At 35.8% G+C, this 20404-nt stretch overlaps 1 protein-coding gene across 1 annotated transcript in view; it reads left to right on the top strand.

Annotated features, from left to right (window-relative positions):
* Positions 1-20404, top strand: part of WDR19 (WD repeat domain 19) — a 41141-nt gene that overhangs the window by 946 nt on the left and 19791 nt on the right. The window contains exons 2-20 of the mRNA XM_010006155.1: positions 944-1035; positions 1122-1187; positions 3906-4031; positions 6813-6928; positions 7504-7619; positions 8838-8918; positions 10019-10131; positions 11309-11482; positions 12507-12577; positions 13315-13487; positions 13581-13695; positions 14407-14513; positions 14860-14982; positions 16137-16286; positions 16834-16981; positions 17560-17764; positions 18319-18478; positions 19073-19183; positions 19456-19565. Of these exons, the coding sequence (XP_010004457.1) occupies positions 944-1035; positions 1122-1187; positions 3906-4031; positions 6813-6928; positions 7504-7619; positions 8838-8918; positions 10019-10131; positions 11309-11482; positions 12507-12577; positions 13315-13487; positions 13581-13695; positions 14407-14513; positions 14860-14982; positions 16137-16286; positions 16834-16981; positions 17560-17764; positions 18319-18478; positions 19073-19183; positions 19456-19565 (2357 nt within the window). The remainder of the gene's footprint in view (positions 1-943; positions 1036-1121; positions 1188-3905; positions 4032-6812; positions 6929-7503; positions 7620-8837; positions 8919-10018; positions 10132-11308; positions 11483-12506; positions 12578-13314; positions 13488-13580; positions 13696-14406; positions 14514-14859; positions 14983-16136; positions 16287-16833; positions 16982-17559; positions 17765-18318; positions 18479-19072; positions 19184-19455; positions 19566-20404) is intronic.

Here is a 20404-nt window from a genome sequence, read left to right as displayed (position 1 = left end):
GAGCCCGCAGGGAGGGGCGCCGGGAGCCCCGGGGCAGCGGTGAAGGGTTGGGCCCGAAGGAAAGTTTCCTACTCAGAGCCCTTTTCGGTTGCGCGTACGGTGAGAGCACGAAGAGCTGCAGCTCTCCTGCACTCCCGTCATCGTTTTCTTCACCGCTGATTTATTACAGACTTATTTTTGTAGGTGCTTATATTTTTACACTTTTTGTGAGTAAAATGCAGATTCAGTGTGAAGAATGCTTCATTTGACTTCCACCCAAAAGAAGGGATGGGGGGTCTTTGGCCAAGACGTGAGTCATCCTGCCAGGCGTTTGGTGAACACCAGATGTTGGTGTTTATCTGCTGATGTGGGAGGGAAAAAGCCATGATGGCAAACTGTGAAACCAACTCGTGGGGTTTATCTTAAATGCAAATTATGAAAAAATCTGTGCAGCTGGGAGTGAAAGGAAAAAGAAGCCAAGAAACTTTTGTGGTCAGAATCTCTGTAATTCAGTAGCTTTGTGATCATAGCTTTTAATATCCAACATTTCAGAGGACCAACTAGCTATGTAGCTTGAAAAGCAGAGGGGTTGAGCCTTTTGTGTTGAACACATGAAGGATGCTTTCTGGTCCCAGACTTTTCCATGACATTAAGAGAATTAAACATCCTGGCCTTTCGACAGGAAGGGGAGATTTACTCTAATATCTTTGTAAGAGAAAAAATAATAGTTGTGGTAGAGTTTTAGTAGTTCACAATGCAGATTCCCAGCACCAGAAACTTCATTTTTTTCCAGCACAAACCAAAAGATTTTTCTGTGGAATTTTGGTACCTTGGTGCACCCAGAAGTTGTGTTTGAGGTTTGTGTTTTTTCCCTTCACAGTACTCACAGTAAAGGAAGTTTTTAACTGTTATATGCTCATGATATAAAAATGTAAAATGTCCCACTTTTTTTTTCCTCTTTCAGCAAGTATTCAGTATATTAGAAAAAGCTTGGTCTGGTTCTCCTGTGCGGTTTGCTTGGCAGAAAACTTTGGGAAATTTCCTGGCTGTAACAGGGTAAGATTATAAATACTTACTGTATTTGTCCGTAGAAAACACTGATGAAGAAAGGGAATTATTCTATATGCTAATTATTTTTTTAGAGATGATCGTACTGTGAAAATTTTTGATCGCCATGGTCAGAAGAGAAATGAAATCAACTTACCAGGGTAGGTACTGAAATGGTTTTAGAATATTTTCTTTGTTGTTTTCTTTAAAAGTGCTTCTCTTCTGGTGAGGTGCTTTTACAGTGTGAGAACTTTGACTAGATACTATCTCTGGCGGACATACCCGGAAAAGAAGACAAACTGATGGGCATGTATGAAATCTGAGGCAGTAAAAGCTGAACACTTAGTAAGCTGTCAAGGATAATAAGAAAAATATATTCTTCTACTTAGATAACTCCTTATTAGTGACAAACTTCATCAAAATGATAGAAAAAGATCTATCGTCTTAAGAAGGGACATAATGAGGCTGTATGTTTTGTGCTGATTGCGACTGCGTGATTGCTACTGTCAGTTTTGTAGTAATTTATCATAGCCTTACTGAGGCTAAGGTATCTTTTTGACTTAGTACTTTTGCTCTTGTCACTGGCATAATGTATACATTGGTATTTTTTCTTTAGGTTAAGAGTGTAGTTCTGAAGTAAATCTCACTCTGCTTATCACACTTTGGTTCACATCAGACAGTGATGTTGGAGTGTATGAACTGAATTCCTTTCAGATGAATTTTAAAATGTGTTGTACTTTGGAAGATGCAGTGTCACTGCTAAAAGGCAGTCAGTTCATGGGAATGGGCTAAATATGGCCCAGAGGAAACCTCCCTAGGTGTAAACAAATCAGGTCATCGTACCATTTTGCTCTATAAATCTACTTTAATCAGGCACCATTGCTACCTGATGTAGCATTAGTTTCATTTGCATACTCCTCACTTTTTAGTATTTTACCTGCTCTTAGCTTAGATACTATTGCAAACAACTGAATTTTAAATTTTATTTCTAACAATCTGATTAATTTTGATTAAGGTAAGATGGAGCAAAACCCCCGCTAAGACTTTAAATCTGAAGCCTCTAATCTAGAAGTCTGACTTTAATTTCCAGAACATCACTTACATATCCATGTGTCATCGGTAGATACAAGCCGAAATCACTTTGCTCCCCAAGAACTCTCCAGAAGTCCAGTTTTGCAGTTCATGGTAGTGACCTCCTTGCACCAAATCAAGAGATGTAATTCTCATTGTCTTTACCAGACTCACTTGTATCTTGCTGACCATCACATCTTGTTGTCTTGTTTCAAAATCCTGTTCTGGTTAGGTGCTATTCATAATGTAGGCTGGCTATGTCAGTGTCTTTTGTGTGGTAATATCCATGGGCCAACTCATTCTGCACTGGATTTTGCACAGTGTATGATAAATGCTCGTTCTCTCCAGCAAACTGCCAAAAGTGAGGAAAGCTGTGAAATCAGTGGTGAGCTTTAAGAAGAGGTTTTGTTGGACTGGGAATCCTCTTCTCTTATGTGGGTTGGTTAGGGTGGTGTGGAGTGTTCCTTACTTATGGACAGTGGTAGCACTGCCTTGAAGGACAAGTGTGACCCTTTTTCTCAGGGAAACGTGTACCATTGAAACAAGTTTTAAAATGTTGTGTACTCATGGCAAGGCAAAGAGGAAAAAAAACGTGTATAACGACCACATACCATAAAGGCTTGCCAAAATAATGAACGTCTGTTTATGGTAGTTTGAATAGTACTGGCTTTATGAGGCCCACCAGCAACTCTTCTGTCTAGGTTAAGTAGTTCTTTTGAATTCTTATGTCCAACCTTTTGCTGTTATAGAAGAATAAATTCTCTCTAATTATTACTATTAGAATAAATTTCAAATATTGTGATACAGGGTTTAAACCGCAACAAGTGTGCTTATGTGCAGGTTCCCCTCAGACCAAGCTTTGCTTCTTTTTGGTTAATGCTTAACCAACTGCAGTTGTTAACTGCTAGACCTCTCCTTGCATAGGAACCAAATTAAGCATTTTCTTACCATTATGTTGATAGAATTTGGATGGTTTTCTACATTTTCCCCTATTTTTTTTTTTCTCTTTGTTCTTACTATTCCTACTTTTGCCGTTCACATTGGCTGTTAAGTACTCATGGGTTTGTTTTGGAAATAGACCATACTTATTCTCTAGAATAACCTGCTGAGGTTTTAGACAGAAAGATAGGAGGAACTTCAACTGAAAGCTTATGGAATTAGATTACAGCAATTCTGTTTCAATAGGATACTTTTAAAATTGCTTGAACTTTTGAATAGTAGTAAGTGAAATTTTTCATAAAGATACCTTTTTAATCTGAAACTATCAATTTATTTATCTAGAAAGAGTGGGATTAGGTGACATAGATTCTTAGTCTAGGGTATATGGTGCTTTAAATATGTGTTGTAAACAACACTGTTTCAAATTCACTAGAGACTAAGCATGTGTCCTCATTATTCCAGCATCTGTTTGCAAGTAGAGGTTTTACCTGCTTCTGCAAAGGCTTTTTGTCCAAATTCGTTATGCTTTTTGAACTGTGAGAAAAAATAATCCCAACACTGATAACAAAATACAACCTTGCAGAGGATTTTCACTCTCTTGAAAATCGAAGGGGCAGTATTTCAAGTACTAAAAGGTAGGTAGCAAGTGTGGGGGTTGTTTTATGATCTTCCCTTCAGCCTCTCATTTAATTGAGATTTGAGTATGGGTGCAGTTGCTGTAAAAGTGCACTGCAGCTGAATCTGCAATCTGTAATGGGTTTGCCTGGGAGAGAAGAGGAAGGACAGGGACTTCAACTTCTGGCTGTTTCTGTACACTTATGAACATAATTTAACATTATTAGTGAAAGCTGCCTTTTTTGTTTCTTCAGTAACTGTGTTGCTATGGACTGGGATAAGGATGGAGATACTTTAGCAATGATCACAGACAAATCTAGTGCCATATTTCTGTGGGATGCGAACACGAGCAAAACAAGCCAACTGGACAGTGGCATGAGGTAAGAATGTTTTGTGTTGGTTTTTTTCCAAGTGTGTATTTGAAGACTTGGACCATTGTGGTTTCTTGTTGTGGAGATTGCAAAGATCATATTTTTATTGGAGTCCTCATAGTAGATATTTTGTTAAACTGATATGCTACATTTTGTTGCTAAATTCTTTCTGGTATGATTTGATGGTTTTGAAGTGTTTGTTGCTGGTGGACCTGTCAGGCTTGGTAGGAGTTTTGTTTCTTTTTTTCATTGTCAATAGTGCCAAAGTCCCTAGAGAGATTCTCTTCAGTGTTTCCACTTTGTGGTAGCAAAAAGGATGGGTGAATTTTTTGTCTATCTGCACCAGCTACACACAACTAAACTGACATTAAAAGTAAAGGAAGTGACTTTAGTGATGTTAAAATATTTTCCCCTTAGATTTATAAGGGACTAAAATGCTATTCACAAAGCAGACTGGTTTAGGATGGGAGGAGATATCTATGGTGATCCTACCCTAAGGTTCAAATCCCTACCTTCCCAAAATTGGCTACAGACTTAAAACTCTCCTGAGGCCTACATAATAATCAAGTTAACAAATAAGCTTGGTTTAACAATTAAACTTTTAACTTCTTTGAAGCTATTCCCCTAAACTATTGCAGTCTACATAAATATTCTGTGTGTAGGAGAGTGGAAACTAATCTGTCCCCTGTTTGTTAGGGCACCCACCTGAGCAGAGAAACAGCTCATTTTGGATACTACAGCTATTTTATTTGCTTGAGTTTAGACAAAGACTCCTCCAGATTTAATCCTTAATTTCTAAATTACCTTGTGTCTGTTTTGTTTTGGGTTTTTTTGTGTTGGTTTTAGGGGTTTTTTTAAGTAGTCAAAGGTACCAAAATTGAAGTGTTTTGCCATTAAGTCAAAAAAAATTCAGTCCAGCTAGAAAAACTGGGGGCTGGAGGTTATGTTGGTTTCTATGAGGGTGACTTTTCCAGTTTTAGGTTGAAAGCTCCATATCTAGAATACGGAAATACTCCGTATTTCCACTAATAAGTACACCTGTGCGTTGTAAAATTCGTTTGTAATATTGGATATTTATTTATGGGCTATTTCTGTATGTTACAGCCTGGTATCTTATGTGTGCCTTGAAACAAAACTCAGACTGTACTGAAGCAAACAATAACATCTATGCAAGTTATTCCATTCCTGAAAAATTAAAAGAATTGCAACTTTGTGCTAAATACACAGTGGATTCATATGTGCATATTCAATTTGAAGATTTTGTCATTAGAGTGTTAAATCACATGCTAGAAAACAGTTTTAAAACAAGCAAATGCTTGTACAAACAAATGAGAAATTTGAAGTGATAACTTCTTCCTATTGTCTAATTGATTATATGTAGCATTATATTGGCATCTTGTTTAGGTATTTGTGGATTCCTTAGTTATGTCTTAGCCATTATATTTTTGTCATTAATTGTTACTAATATTATCAACAATATGCCTTTTTAGCATAGAATTTATAATGGCTATTGTTTATAATCTTATTTTCTGGTGGAATACATTGACATTAAATTATTTTTTTTGTAAAGTCATCCCAAGTAGGAGTTTGGGGTTTTTAGATAGGTCAGTTTTAAACTGTAGCTATGTATATACTTGTTATGTAAAGGAATAGACCATATTGTACCTCCTTCTCATGTGTGAATAAGTATTTTGGGGGAAAGAGTAACTTGCCAGCAGGCAGGCAAAAAAAGAGCACAGAAGATACTTATCAGAATGGGGTATGCAGTTATTGCAGTTCCTTTATGATCTTTCTGTATAATATCTGAGGTAAATTTCTTACTGGAGGCAGGCTTGCTACGACAGTCTGTATCAATGTTAGTGCCCAGTCCTTCTGTTGTCACAGTGTTACCCCTTGAGCAGAATGAGCACTAAAGCATATGAATGGTGCGATAATCAGGCTTTTCTGGTATCCTTCTCATTTTGAAATTAGAAAATCACCAACAAACACCGAAGGTCATTTCATGTGTAAATTAACCTCTAAATTTTGTTTCAAGTTGCCATTGCATGCTTACAGTAAAATTTAAAAATATGAGGGTGGCATTGATCAAAACAACTGTGCACTAATTAGAAAACCAATTAAAATTGTTTTACTTAAGAGGTTGTTTTTTTTAATGTTACGTATTTATCTGTGTACCCTTAAATATATACCAAAATAGGCCTTGCTGTATCTGAAACTTCAGGTTAAAATGGCTCTTTCTAACTTTCTTACTACTACTAGAACTAGACCTACTCACTTCAAGTTGGCTGAACTCAGGAATATTGAAGTACAAAAAAAACAATGCAGAAAATTACTGGAAAATTTCACATACCTTAATGGTATCTTTGACTGTTTTTTAAAGCTGTGTGAGCGACACTGTATTTGGCCAAGTTACCCATGATTCCATCATAGACTGTTGCTTGCAGATGCATTTCCATTTGTACAAGTCTTACTACATTACATGATACAACTTTTTATTACCTTCACTATTTCATGCTACTTAAATAATGCTGATACATGTTGTAGAAAACATTTGCTTAATGTAAATGTTTACGTGGTCTGTGTGATTTCACAGAACTTCAAAATAAATATGCAGAATGTTTTTATATGTCAGCACATGAAAGGAATCTCTACTATGTATTTGAGCAACGTGGTCTAGTGGAAAATGTCCCTGCTCATGGCAGAGGGGTTGAAGCTAGATGAACATTAAGATGCTTTCCAACCCAAACCATTCCGTGATTCCATACAAAGCAATTTTTTTCTTTATTTTAGGGATGCACTGTCTTTCTTATTGTGGTCTCGAGTTGGAACTTTACTTGCTGTTGGAACAACAAAGGGAAACTTACTTATATATAACCGCCAGACTTCTCGCAAGATTCCTGTTCTTGGTATGCATTGGTTTGAAACTAAGCATGCACCTGTGGAAGTGGTATTCTACTAGTATGGATTCCTTTTCAGTTCTCTGTATGAACTTGCAAGTTAAAACTGTGCTCACACTCTACTTGCACCTTCTGTTTTACTGGATTTACCAGAGGTTTTATAGTATAGTAAGTTAAAATATACATACACATACCTGATACTGCCTTATGGAAAACTTGTGTTACCTTTTTTGCAAAGGAGTTGTGTGTTTTTTCTTGTTGTTAAGCTACTTTATTCTTACCTGCTTAGAGCAGCTCTGGACAAAAAGATTAAGGATATAGCACACTTCCCAGAAATTTGGTGCAAAGAAATAGAAGAATGGGGGATGTGCAAGTTCCTATAAAGTCAAAAAACATTCATGTGGGAGAAGAAGGTGAAAAAAATACAACAAACCACTCTTGAATTTGTAATTGCTCTGATAATTTTTTTCAGATTCTGACAATCTGTGTTTGAGTGGCCAAATAGAGCATATTTCCATGCCAGTTTTTTTTTTTTTTTTTGTAGTTGTGTTTATTCATTTTCTGTAGATTTCTTTCTTTTTCAGGTAAGCACACTAAGCGGATTACTTGTGGTTGTTGGAGTACTGAAAACCTCCTGGCTCTAGGCGGTGAAGACAAAATGATTACTATAAGCAATCAGGAAGGGGATACTATAAGACAGGTAGTGTTTATAAACCCCCTTTGATTTTAAGGCATACATGAACACTCATGGTTCCTGAAAAAGCTGGGATCTATGGAATCTTATACCTTCTCAATACCAGTGCTTTCCAGGACAAGCAGCCTTTGGGAAAGCAGTGGAAACATATCTAAACATCTGAGCCTCTGTGTTATGCAACGTTTTATGATATTAGAGTCTGTGCGATTGATGGTCCTGTCTACACTTGCTTCTCTCATCCTTGATGTTGATTTGCTACAGACAGATCCTGTGAGTGCAGTCTTAGGTTGTCGTCCCCAGTAGCAGCTCAGGACAGCTCTCACGTGACTGCTCATAAAGTCTTTAGGAAATACACTTAGTTTTGATTTAGATTGGTTAAATAGAGATACTGCCTCTCATGTGCAAGGATTACTCCTAGTCTGGACCTCCACTGCAATGTTGAGAGGCTTCCTCCAAGTACACTCAGATTCTCTAATCAAGCATTCTGTTTGTTGAGATACATCACAGTTCTTCCAAGCAACGACAGTCACCGCATAATGTGGCGAATGTAATTCACTTTTTAAGTTTAATGAGCAGTGTTTCGCTCAGGATTTTCAAATAAATCTTTCTTAGTTAATTTTATATGCTTCCATCTTTATGTGTGAAGATCACAATTGGACAATGCCCTAATAAATTTATTAATGTATGTCTGTGCTTAGGTGGTAGAGGCAATGTAGCTGAGACAGCAAAAACCTAAGCAAAGCTTGCTTATCAGGTTTTGTAATGTCATTGGCTACAAAAGCAACTGAGTTGCTATTACTGCCTAAAGCAGATCAGGTAAAACACATTTTAAGTATTTAACCAGTGTGGCTAATTTTTTTACTACCTTCTTTGAATTTGCAGTGAAGTGACCTTGTTTGTGCTGCTTCAGTTAGTGTTGTCTGTATAATAGAATTTTTCAAGTCTTCTTCCTCAGCTGGATCTTTCCTTCTCTGTTTGGATTAGTATTTCCAGCTGCTTCCTAGATCTTTTTCAGTATATTCCATGATAACATCATTATGATCCAAACAGACCTGATGTTTTCTCCAACTTTTTTCTTAGTTGTGGTACTAAATACAATAAGAACTCTATGTATGTATGCATGCAGGAATAATTTAACAATTTCGCAATTGTAAAATTTATAATTATTTAACATCAATATTTGTTACATTAACTGTTGATTTCTCAATCTGAACTTTCTTGCAGACCTCAGTGAGCTCAGATCCCAGTGATATGCAGTTCTCAGTTATGAAGACTGATGAAAGAATATCAACCAGGGAAAGCACAGTAAGAAGTCCATACAAAATACTGCAAAAACTGTTGATGTGATGCTTCAGGGTTTCTGCTGACAACCAGTATGAGTCAGAAAGAAATTTTTTCCTCCTTGACTTAAAATTGGCCGTTGAAGATTTATTTTTTTCTTTTCCAAAACTTTCCTTTAAGGAAAGTTAATTAAGGATGTGTTCATGAAAATTGCAGTGGTGAGCAGTATTGCAGATAATAGCAGTTTTGCGGTGGTACTTAATAGATTGGAGATGTGTACAAGGACTTAAAGAAATGCATAAAATATAAATCTAGAACAGTCTGTACAATGTGGCAGATGGGATTATCAGCACTGCAGAGATGCTACCTTTCAGAGGGCAGATTTTCAGCTATCAGTTTTGAGAACAGATCACTGCTCGTTAGCTTTTCGTCTTACATATGTCTCTCTAAATGGCTATAGTTTCATTGTCTTCAACATCTTTCTTGAATGAATGAAAGTCTTATCATATCAGTCAATGGTGAAATGCAGAAAAATGAGGTAACGATTAACTATTAGCAGAGTATATTATTTAATGATCAGCAATGAAGTAACAAGGAAAGACAGAAAATACATAGGTGATACTGTGTTAGAATTTGTCCATATCTATACACTTGCATGACATAAATAAATTCTTACATTCAAATTTCATCTATGGATTAAAGGTATCAAGAAAAAAAATTGTCCTCGTGTTTACATTGACAAGGAACTGTAGGGAGTTTTTTGCCTCTCTGCATGGAGTGCAACGTTTTCTGCTTTCTAGGGAAATTTAATTAACAGCTATTTTGAAAATGCAGCAACTGAGGACTTCAGTCTTGATTTCTGTTGCTGCTTAATGTTTCTCTAGGAAAAGTCTTGAACTTGAGATTTATGTTCTGCTGGGCTTGCATTTGCATTTGTGAACTGCTGGCTCACGGAGGGAATATCCTGAAAATCTCTTCCACTGTTGATAAAGAATCAGAATTCAGATCCATGGGATTCTTAAGGAATATTGAAAGTCCTAAATCTCATATTTTATTGAAGATGTAGGGCCTAATTTTAAAGTGCTGTTTCTATCAAGTTAATTTTTCTTTTTATTCATTGGCAGGTAAGTGTAGTGGTTGGCAAGAGGGCACTCTTTCTTTTTAATTTGAATGATCCTGATAACCCGATTGACCTGAAATTTCAGCAGCCTTATGGCAGTATTGTAACCTACAGATGGTAAGCAGAACTTTCTTAGTGAAATATTCTAGAATTAACAAACTGAAGATTTTTCCAGTAGTTCTGATGAAAGATGGAAATGGAATTGTGTATACGTTGTTTACACTGAATTTTTATTGGATGTGTTGTAGCCTTTTTCATATTTTTTTTTTCGAACACAAAGAAGTCTACGTTTTGCAATTGTTTTACTTGACAATGTTTATAAAAGCAGTATTTTCAAATATTAGTGTTGTTGGTATGCTCAGAACACTAGCAGTCTTGCTGTCTAAACAGTAAACTAAACTGAGGATTTTACAGGTTTTTTTCAGTTTGGATGAGTAACCACTGAAACAAGCCAGGGGTGGAGTTGTATCCTTCAGCTAGTTTGTTGGTTTACACAGTTCTGCAAAGTCTTGTAGCCTCTCTTCTATGTAATCCAACTGATGATGTTCCTTTGAAGAAATCCCAAGCTAGAAGTTTCAATTCTGTACCCAAAAAGTTAAACTGTACTGTTTCTGTATCATACTGTCATTTAATGCCTGTTCAGTCAACTTGGAATTTACAGTTGTCCCTTTACAGTACAACTGTGTGTGAACCGTATGCTTCTTAATTCATGGCCACATGTCTAATAAGGCATACCTGGGCTCTTTCCCCTTAAGAGTGTTTCTGCCTTAACCTCATTCATTCTGCTTGACACTATGAGGAGTAAACAGACTGTGTAGTTAGAAATACGGGTTGTAGCTTTGGTACTTCCTCTGTGTTTGAATATATGCCTTAAGGGCAAAATGACTGGCATTATTTAGCTGGGGCCAAGTCAGCCAGAACATTGAAATGGAAGTTTCCATCTTCCAGCATGCTTATTCAAATGAAGATACCAGAGGTCTTTCTCCTGACATCACTGACATGTATGCAGCTTGCTGAAAATAAAGTGTCATTATAAAGTGGGGAAAAAAGAATAAAGATGACTTAGGAGTGAACTTGGGGCACAAACATGGTTTTGTCCTCTAAGATTCTTCGGTTGTTTTTCCCTTAGTTTATTTTATACTATACTGTTACACATTATTAAGATATAAATTTCCATAATTTGATTATTTTTCCTATTGAAGAGAGGCATTTACAATTCCCCAGTAGTTTGAAAGAAACTGCATTTTTCATATTGTATAAATAGATCTCTTAATTGTTGGGATTTTTGTAACAGGTACGGTGATGGCTACATCATGATTGGTTTCTCGCGAGGGTGTTTTGTAGTCATTTCTACACACATTCGTGAGATAGGCCAAGAAATCTTTCAAGCTCATAACCATAAGGATAATCTAAGCAGCATTGCTATATCACAGTCATTAAACAAAGCTGCATCATGTGGAGACAATTGGTAAGTGGTTGTTTTGTGTGTAAGGAATGGAATTCTTTTTACGAAACTGTAGCTGTTGGGCATTAGAGCTAGGCTTCCTGAGGCTTCAAGACTCCCAAAGAAGTCAGTGCAGAGATGTGAGATGAATTGCACTGATGAACTACCTCTCTACCTAAAGCTAGGAAAAGCTAATTTCCACCAAAATCTCTGTAATTGTAATTAACTTTATTGTAATTATTGTAAATGCACACACACAAAAAATTAAACTGGAGTATAAATTACTCCTTTTTATTTTTTCTTTTTATACTATGTTACCTGGCTACAAAAATGTCCAAATGAATAATATTTATAGATGGGACATAAATATCTGCTTAGCAGTCAGAGAACAATTAATTTAAAGCTGCACTGTGTATGCTGACATCCTGATGCTCTCTTCCCTGGTGCTTGGTGTTGCCTGCAATCTAGGCAGTAGTTTAAGTGTGTAAGCAATTAAGGAATAAAATAATTAAAGAGACTAGAATTTTTCCAAAATATGTTGTGCATGTGATAGACTATCTCCTTTAGCTCCTCATCTGCTGCTCCCTTCTTCTGGGATATCTGAATTCTTCATTCAAAAAGGAGTGGAGTAATGCCAAGAGTCAGGCTGTTCTGCCTGTCCTCAGTTCTGTGTGTTACCTTAACCAACTGCTGATCTGTGACACCTGAACATCAAGAATGCTTCAAGCTGTGTTTGTCAGAAATGAGTTTTTAACCTAACCTGTATTGTAACAGGTCAAAAGAAATAATAGTGTGTGTTTCCTACCCTTGAGTTCCTTCTAACTGGATTTGCACCTTTTCCTCAAAATTTAATTCTCAAAAAATCTTTTTGTGTAGTGATAGTGATATACTATTTAGGGTGATTCGTAACAATTTGGAAAATGGAAGACATTTTTCATTTGTGCTCTATTTTTTGCTCCATTATACTGTCTTGATTGGGTTAGGCTTCTTACAGTTTATGATGACTGAGACTTATATTAGTGGAAATTACTGTTTGTTTTTGTTTTAGCATTAAAATCCATGATCTGTCAGACCTGAGAGAAATGTATGCCATAATAAACTTGGATGATGAAAACAAAGGTATGTTAACAGCCTCCATGAGGACAGAATTTTTTACAAATTAAGTTAAACAGAATTTTGCTGGCAACTCTGTTTACATGAGTGAAAGTACTGTTGTTGGAAAAACTGTGTAAATACAGAATTTATCATGAATTTCTTCTTTCCCAACTTGTATTTATTAGGTGACCCATAGCAAAATGGAAGCATACTTTATTTTACCTGTTCAAAGTAGAGAGAAGTACAGCTCTCAGAATATTTGATCAGTTAGTATTTTTTTAATCTTTAATACATTATATTAAGATTATTAAAATAATATACCTAACTAGTTTCTGCTTCTTTCCATGGTGCTTTCCATGGCGCTTTTTAGCACCTCCTTTTACAGACATATGATACTTAATCTGTTCTCATCCTGATATATGAGATTGTGCCTGTGGCTCCCAGAACATGGTTACAAGACTGTCCATGTTCTTGAGGAGTAAGTTACCACCATTATCTCCTCTTGTAGAGTCTGTAAATACTTCAGTCTTCATTCTTAGGAAAAGTGCTAAATTAGTAAATCACAGTTTTGGTTTGAATTATTCCACTTAATCTTGGAATTATATTAATTGGTTATGTTTTAGCACATTAGTACATGTATTCCTAGGTGTGAAATCCTACAATTTTCACATTTTAAAGCAAAACAATTGTTTCTTCATCTCAGTAGTTAAGTAAACAATTTTATAACATTTTTTAATTGCAAAAACTTGTGAATGTTTTAGGCGTAGATCAGCTGGCGTGGACAGATGATGGACAGTTGTTGGCAGTATCTACACGAAGAGGATCCCTCCATGTTTTCTTGACAAAGCTTCCAATCCTTGGAGATGCTTGCAGTACACGGATTGCGTGCCTCACTTCTCTTCTTGAAGTTACTGTAGCAAATCATGTGGAGAGAGTATGATAACCTCTTGCTTTTAAACCTCATTTAGATATAAGTAAAGTAAGTATTACTAGTGGATGAAAGTTGCTTTGTTTTGTTTTCTTACAGGAGGTACCAGTCACAGTCTCTGTTGAGGTAGAGCCAAGTTTTGTTGCTGTTGGTGTTTATCATTTGGCTGTAGGAATGAACAATCGGGCTTGGTTTTATGCGCTTGGAGAGAATAGTAAGCATAAATTCAGTTCTCTTAAAACTGCTGCATCATGTCTTATTTTATGAATTCTGTGTTTAGCAGTTCTGCATATTCCACATTGTACAATAGCCACTTGAATTGCCAGAAGATAGGACCAAATAATGATCTTCACAAACCGAAGCAGTCATGATAATGTGTTGTAAATAAAAGTTTAAGTTCAAGATATTGGTAACAAAAAGTAGAATGTTTCTTTTTTAGTTTTTTTAAATCATGTTGTTAATCAATGAAGGATTTTTAGACTTTTGAGACATTATTTGGCCATGTCTTTAAATACTAAGTTTGGCTGTATGATCATTCTCATGTATGTACATTCTCATTTTAGTAGATGTTCATGTTGTTTGCATGGGGTAAGGTAAAATTGGTTACGCTATGTCCAAGTTTTAAATGGTGGATTTAAAGCTTTCATGTCTCTCTAAGCATCACCTTTTTTGACTAATAATAAATTAATCAAAATTGTAATAATACTAGTCACAGTTGCATAGAAGAAGTGTTTCCCTTGTGCTTTCTAACCAGTTCTCTGACTGTGAAGAGGAAAGCCCCTTTACATGTGATATGTCCCCTCTCTGCTTAGTTGTGAGTTTTTCACATCTGGTGAAATCTCACCTGCAAATTTAGATTATGGTAGGTGAAGACCTGTACAAAATCAAAATGTTTTTATCTTTTCTTTCTCTTTGGATTCTTTAGATGTAAAAAAGCTTAAAGATGTGGAGTACCTGGGCACAGTAGCAAGTATGCGCCTTAATTCTGACTATGCTGCTGCTCTCTTTGAGGGTAAAGTCCAGTTGCACATGGTAAGAGCTCTGGCAACTTGGAGTGCTGAACTAATGAGTTGATCTAAGCTGAACAAGTTAATGTCAATTTAAAAATGAGATAAAATGGAGTGATCTTCAGTTACTGGACATAAAAATTAAAATTCTTTAGAATTTTTTTACTGGCTAATTAAAATATAAAGTTGAGTTCCTGTAGACTTCAGAAATACAACCTTGACTAGAACAGGTGAAGAAACAATGTTTTATTGTGAACTATTTAACATTTAATTTTTAAAGTCTCCATGGGAATGTGAGACAGTTTGGTACAGGCAAAACTATGATACCTCAATAGTGGAGTTTTTCAGTTCATTCTATTCTTTATATTTAGATAGAAAGTGAAGGTTTGGATGCTCAGGAAGAACGAGAAACTAGACTCTTCCCAGCAGATGATGATAAATACCGAATTTTATGCCATGCTTTAACTAGTGACTTCCTCATATATGGTACAGATGTGAGTATTACTTCTCATTTTGAAGACCTTTTTCGATGTAATGTATTTCTATCTGAATTACTTGGATTTTACTCATACTTCTAGCAAAAAACCTGTGTTTCTTAAAAGTTTACAAGGGATTATTTTCTATGGAAGAACTTTATGCAAGTACAGTCAAAATTGTGTCCAGCTTCCTTTACTGTTGCATTTATATGAGAGGAATTGGCAGGAAGATTAGGTTTTGCTTTTACTAGTGTTTATTTCAAAACACTGATTTTAATAGTAGAATTTAATTCTATTGCATTAGTGAGAGGTTGGCAAGCAAATTGTCTTCCAGGTACAAGAAAAAACTAAGTGCTTGCCTTGAAAATATGTTGATTTAAGTGGTGATGTGCTAGGTGTTTCTATCCTTTTAGTATTTTCTGGCACTGGGAATACAGGGCACGTTTGGCACCGTAGTATTGTGCTCTTTGTGATACAGATTGATGTATTGACATTCCAGAGGAAAAGCATGATCACTGTCTTTCAGTGTGCCACTGGTTTAATAATTTGAGTTGGTTTGCAGCAGTTGAGGGCTTTCCTACCTCCTCAGTACCTGGACTGGTAACTAATAAATTTTACATACCAAATTTGCAACTGATTCATTTGATGTGTGCAAATTTTACAGTTGACTTGAAAACCACCTTTGAATTTGTGTTCTTCTTTGTGTGATTCTGATTGAAATATAGCCTTAATCACAAATCAGTTTTTTTCAGTTTTCTTTTCTACCCTGAATTAGGTGCATCCGTTCTTAAGAATATGTGCCTCTTCCTTGCAGGCAAATTTTTCAGCTTTGTTTGAAGCTAAGTTTTTGTCAGCAATGAGGCAGACATTTCCCCTGTTTAGGAAGCTGCACAGTAAATAGTGCGTGCATCCACAAAGCAGAGTGAGATAAACAACAAAAACCAAAACCCCTTAAACCTCCCAACTCCTTTCGCCGACCCCCAAGAAACCTCAAGTTTCCCTGTCCTCCCAAAGGCAGCTGTGAATGAAGAAGCAAGTTAAGAAAAACACCTGGAAGTATTTTTCTTTAAACATGCTTAGCATTCTAAGATGGGAGAAACTACAATCAAGTTAATTTTCTATTTACCACTTACTGTTGTCATTGTTAACTTTTTTCTGTTACTTCTCATTAGACTGGAGTTATTAATTATTTCTACATTGAAGACTGGCAATATGTGAGTGAATATCGGCATCCTGTCAGTGTGAGAAAAATTTTTCCAGATCCCAATGGAACCAGATTGGCTTTCATAGATGACAAAAGTGATGGATTTGTCTACTGTCCAGTAAGTTAGTGTGGGATACACATACAGTTATATTTACAAGCAGGATCTACAGCTATATAGTGATTTTAATAGAGAATGAAGAAGCTTTTGTCACTCTAATATATATATTCTGGCTGAAGAAATTGCCAGAGAGGTTTGAAGATAAATAAGTAGTAAGGTAAGGAAATAAAGTCTGTCATATTAGGTCAGGACAATTTCTTCATTCTAAATTCCTGATCATTAATTTTCAGAAATCTATGTGTATTTAAATACAGGTATTTTAGTCCATTAACAAACACTGCCAGTTTCACTGCCTGTCCCTGTATCTTTTTTTCTAAGGAAAGTAAATAACATTAATATAATGTACATCTTCTCCATTTAGTTTCCTTCTTAATTAAACTATGATGCTGTTCCAAGTCACTCCTTGTAAAAAAACTTTTTAAAATGTAATTTTGATGTTTTTGCACTGTTGATATACTTTTAAAAATTTTTTAATCATAACTGGCATTCGTATTTAGTTTGTCTCCTTAGTGACTTTTGAGTAATTTTACTTTTGCATTATCTGTAGGTAAATGATGGATTATATGAGATTCCAAACTTTTCACCAACTATTAAAGGAATATTGTGGGAAAACTGGCCAATGGATAAAGGTGTTTTTGTTGCTTTTGATGATGATAAAGTGTACACTTACGTTTTTCATCAGGATGCTATTCAAGGTACTGTAAATTCTTTTGAAATCATATTCACTGTTTAATAGACATGTTCTGAGTCTTCATTTGTCTTACATGTTTTAATAACTCTGTATGAAAGTAAATAATACTATAGTAATTTTGAAGTGATTAATAGAAAACTAGTTGTTTTGTCAGTTTCTCTGTAAAGCTTCAACAAAGCTTTTTGGTCTTAAGTCCCTAATATTGCTATTACAATCTTCTGTATGAAATGTACATATTGTGCTTCAGTTGTATTTTGAAATGTTCATGAGAAAGTCTTAGGATCAGGGCGACAAAATTTGTATTCACTTACACTCTTAACCAAAATTGTAATCATAGCAATCTCTGTATTTTTGACAGAAAACATTAAGAAATTTACCTACAAAGGTTTGAAAGATGACCTTCCTAGTTGAGAACGTACTGAAAAATATGCACTGTACATTGAATGGTGACTACTAGAATTAGAGACTTTGAAATAATGCTCTGCAAATCTTCATTATTTCAGCTGTGCCTGCTTGCTACACTTTTTACCACGTAGGGATTTTAAAATAATGGGTTTTTTTCTTCCTGATCTTTCAATCTAGGATCAAAGATTATTTTGGCAGGTGGCACGGAAGTCCCCTTCTCCCATAAACCTTTATTGTTGTATAATGGAGAATTAACTTGTCAGACTCAGAGTGGGAAAACAAATAATATCTATCTAAGCACTCACTGCTTCCTTGGCAATTTAAAAGACTTGGGACCTAACGAGCTGAAACAAATGCTTACTCAGACTTTACTGTTGAAAAGGTACATCTACGTTTCAATTATATTGTGTAAACTGTTTTCTTCTGTGCTTGTAAACTCCACAGAACATATCCTGGTGATTTTAAAATGCCATGCTGAATATTGATAAATTAGATTGATTCATGAGTCCATGTAGCTATCTATACAGACCAAGCAAAATAAAGTGACCCAGTGGTGCTTTAGTTGTTTTTCCACTGTCAAATAAAAGCCGCAGTAATTTTTTTCAAGACTGGTTTGGGTTTTGGTGACAGTGGCTCTTCCAAAACTGGCTGAAGGTGCTTCTTGCATACTCCCGTTCCACTGTAGTGAAGCAATGCAAAATCAGTGTAGTGGAAAGAATGGCAGAGTAGGGAAAGCAGATGGTGTCCTGAAAAAGTGTGGTAGAAACAGGAGAAACGGAACTGTAAGGTATTCATTTGTATTTCTTGTTTCTTCCTGACATATCTCTCTTTCCATGCCTATAAGAAAGTGCTTTTTATGTTTTCCCTATTGTAGTGTGAGGAAGAACCTGTTTACATACAAGTAATACTAGTTTACATGTGTTTTACTTTTTATAGGTTTTCTGAAGCATGGGAGGTGTGTAGACTTCTGAATGACCAGTCAGGTTGGAATGAGCTGGGCAAAGCTTGCTTACATCATATGGAGGTGGATTTTGCAATACGTGTTTATCGGACACTTGGTAATGCTGGGATGGTGATGTCACTTGAGCAAATAAAGGTAAAATGTAAAATTGCTTTTGAATAGGAAATAGGGTGATTTAATTCTACTTTAAGAATTCCTGAAATTTTATGTTTGTGGGAATTTGGGGTTTTTTAAGTAGAAGGTATTTTCAAGGTAACTAATCATCATAGAGGAGAAAGTATTGACACCACAAAACTCTTGCCTGATTTTCTTTTGAAGTGGTTGCAGTCTCTACTGGAACACACAACAATCTTTTTTGCATTTGCTTGAGAGTAACAGAATATATTCACGTCTTGGCAGCTGGAGGCTCTTTTTTCCTTTGTTATTTTTGAGAAAATGTTCAAGGCCACTATTCTTACTTTAAATAAAAAAACAACAGATTGCAATTATACATCTAAAAGGATGCATGAAATAGTACCTTAAAATGTATTTCTGCAAATTGCTGATTTTAGACAATGTTAGCTGTAGTTCCTTTGAGCTACAATAAGAAACACTTTTCCGGTTTGTAGAACCCAATACGTGTGGTTGCAGAATTGAACGCTGTTTTCTTTTACTGTGCTTACTAGGTTCCTAATTATAACAACTTTTTTTTAACTACTTTTGCACCTACTTACTTACATTTTTTTACAGGGAATAGAAGACCACAACCTTCTAGCAGGACATCTTGCTATGTTTACTAATGATTTTAATCTGGCTCAGGATTTGTATCTGGCATCCTCCTGTCCTATTGCTGCACTTGAGGTATTTATTTAAGATGTGTAAATTTTCCTTCTGCTGTTTTCATCTCCACCTTAATGTTGGAATATTTTTCCTTCTTATAATTCTGCCCTTTTATGGTTTTGTTCTTGCCATTGTGTGACTGGCAGACATTCTTTTAGGATGAAAAGTCTTCAAATTATCTGAATCTTTCTGGAATTCTAGCTCCATATTTGTATTTAGAATAATATAAAGTTCATATTAGAATTCAGAATTTGATACTTGCCTCAGGAAATGTTACTGTTCTTTGTTAACAGATGCGCAAAGACTTGCAACATTGGGACAGTGCACTTCAGCTGGCTAAGCGTTTGGCCCCAGATCAGATCCCTTTTATCTCAAAGGAATATGCAATGCAGCTTGAATTCATGTAAGTTCTCCTACAAAGCTGCAGCAAAAGAAGATTAAACCCATAGTTGTACTGACTGGAAGAACATACAGTTGAGATATTTCATTGCTGCATTGCTGAGAGGGGACTCCGAGGTCTTGCAGCTGTAGTATGAAGAAGAGTAGTTTTGTAAGGAGTACATCATGCTACAGACATGTTAGCAGCTAGTAGTTTTTATTAATTTTAGTCTATCTGGGTTCTTTGCAATGAGTAGGTCCACTATATAATAATATAATCTACGAAATAAATACTTTGTTGCAGGTAAGTGCTTGGAAAATAGAGAAAGTTCAAACCATTTAACACTTCCTACATTGGACAAAATGTAGCTGTTTAATGTCTAAACTAAGAGGAAATACTGTTATCTAGTAATAGAGTTTTCAGACAATTCCTTCCCCCTGGCACTGAGACAGGACACTTGCTGATCTTGTTGGTCACAGAAAGGAAGGAACAGAAGCAGTTGAAGCAATTCAGCCATCTGTAACTTGAACTCTGAATGTACTTAAGAAAAAAAACACTCCTTTGTTTTATGTTGCAAAAATTCTAAACAGTTTTAGAAGGTTAGTTTTATTTATCCTCTAGAAAAATGTGGAAGTAGAGCTGAGATTATTGGGGTATATTCTGCAGAAAGATTCTTTGTATTGGTCTCAGTATAAGAGTATTGAGAGATGGACTGCCTCTGTGACTAATAGTGTGATGAAGTGCCACGTGACATACTGTGTTACTGTCCATCTTTTGCGTACTTAGCATCCTCCTGTGGAGTTGTTAGTTGAAATCTATATGGCTGGTAGGTAACCATCTCCTCCTGTTCAAAATACTGTTCC

This window comes from Chaetura pelagica, unplaced genomic scaffold (assembly GCF_000747805.2).
Source record: "Chaetura pelagica isolate M959 unplaced genomic scaffold, ChaPel_1.0 scaffold189, whole genome shotgun sequence".
Lineage (NCBI taxonomy): Eukaryota > Metazoa > Chordata > Aves > Apodiformes > Apodidae > Chaetura > Chaetura pelagica.
The sequence above is the reverse complement of the archived record's forward strand: the minus strand, read 5'-3'. Positions and strand labels throughout refer to the sequence as shown.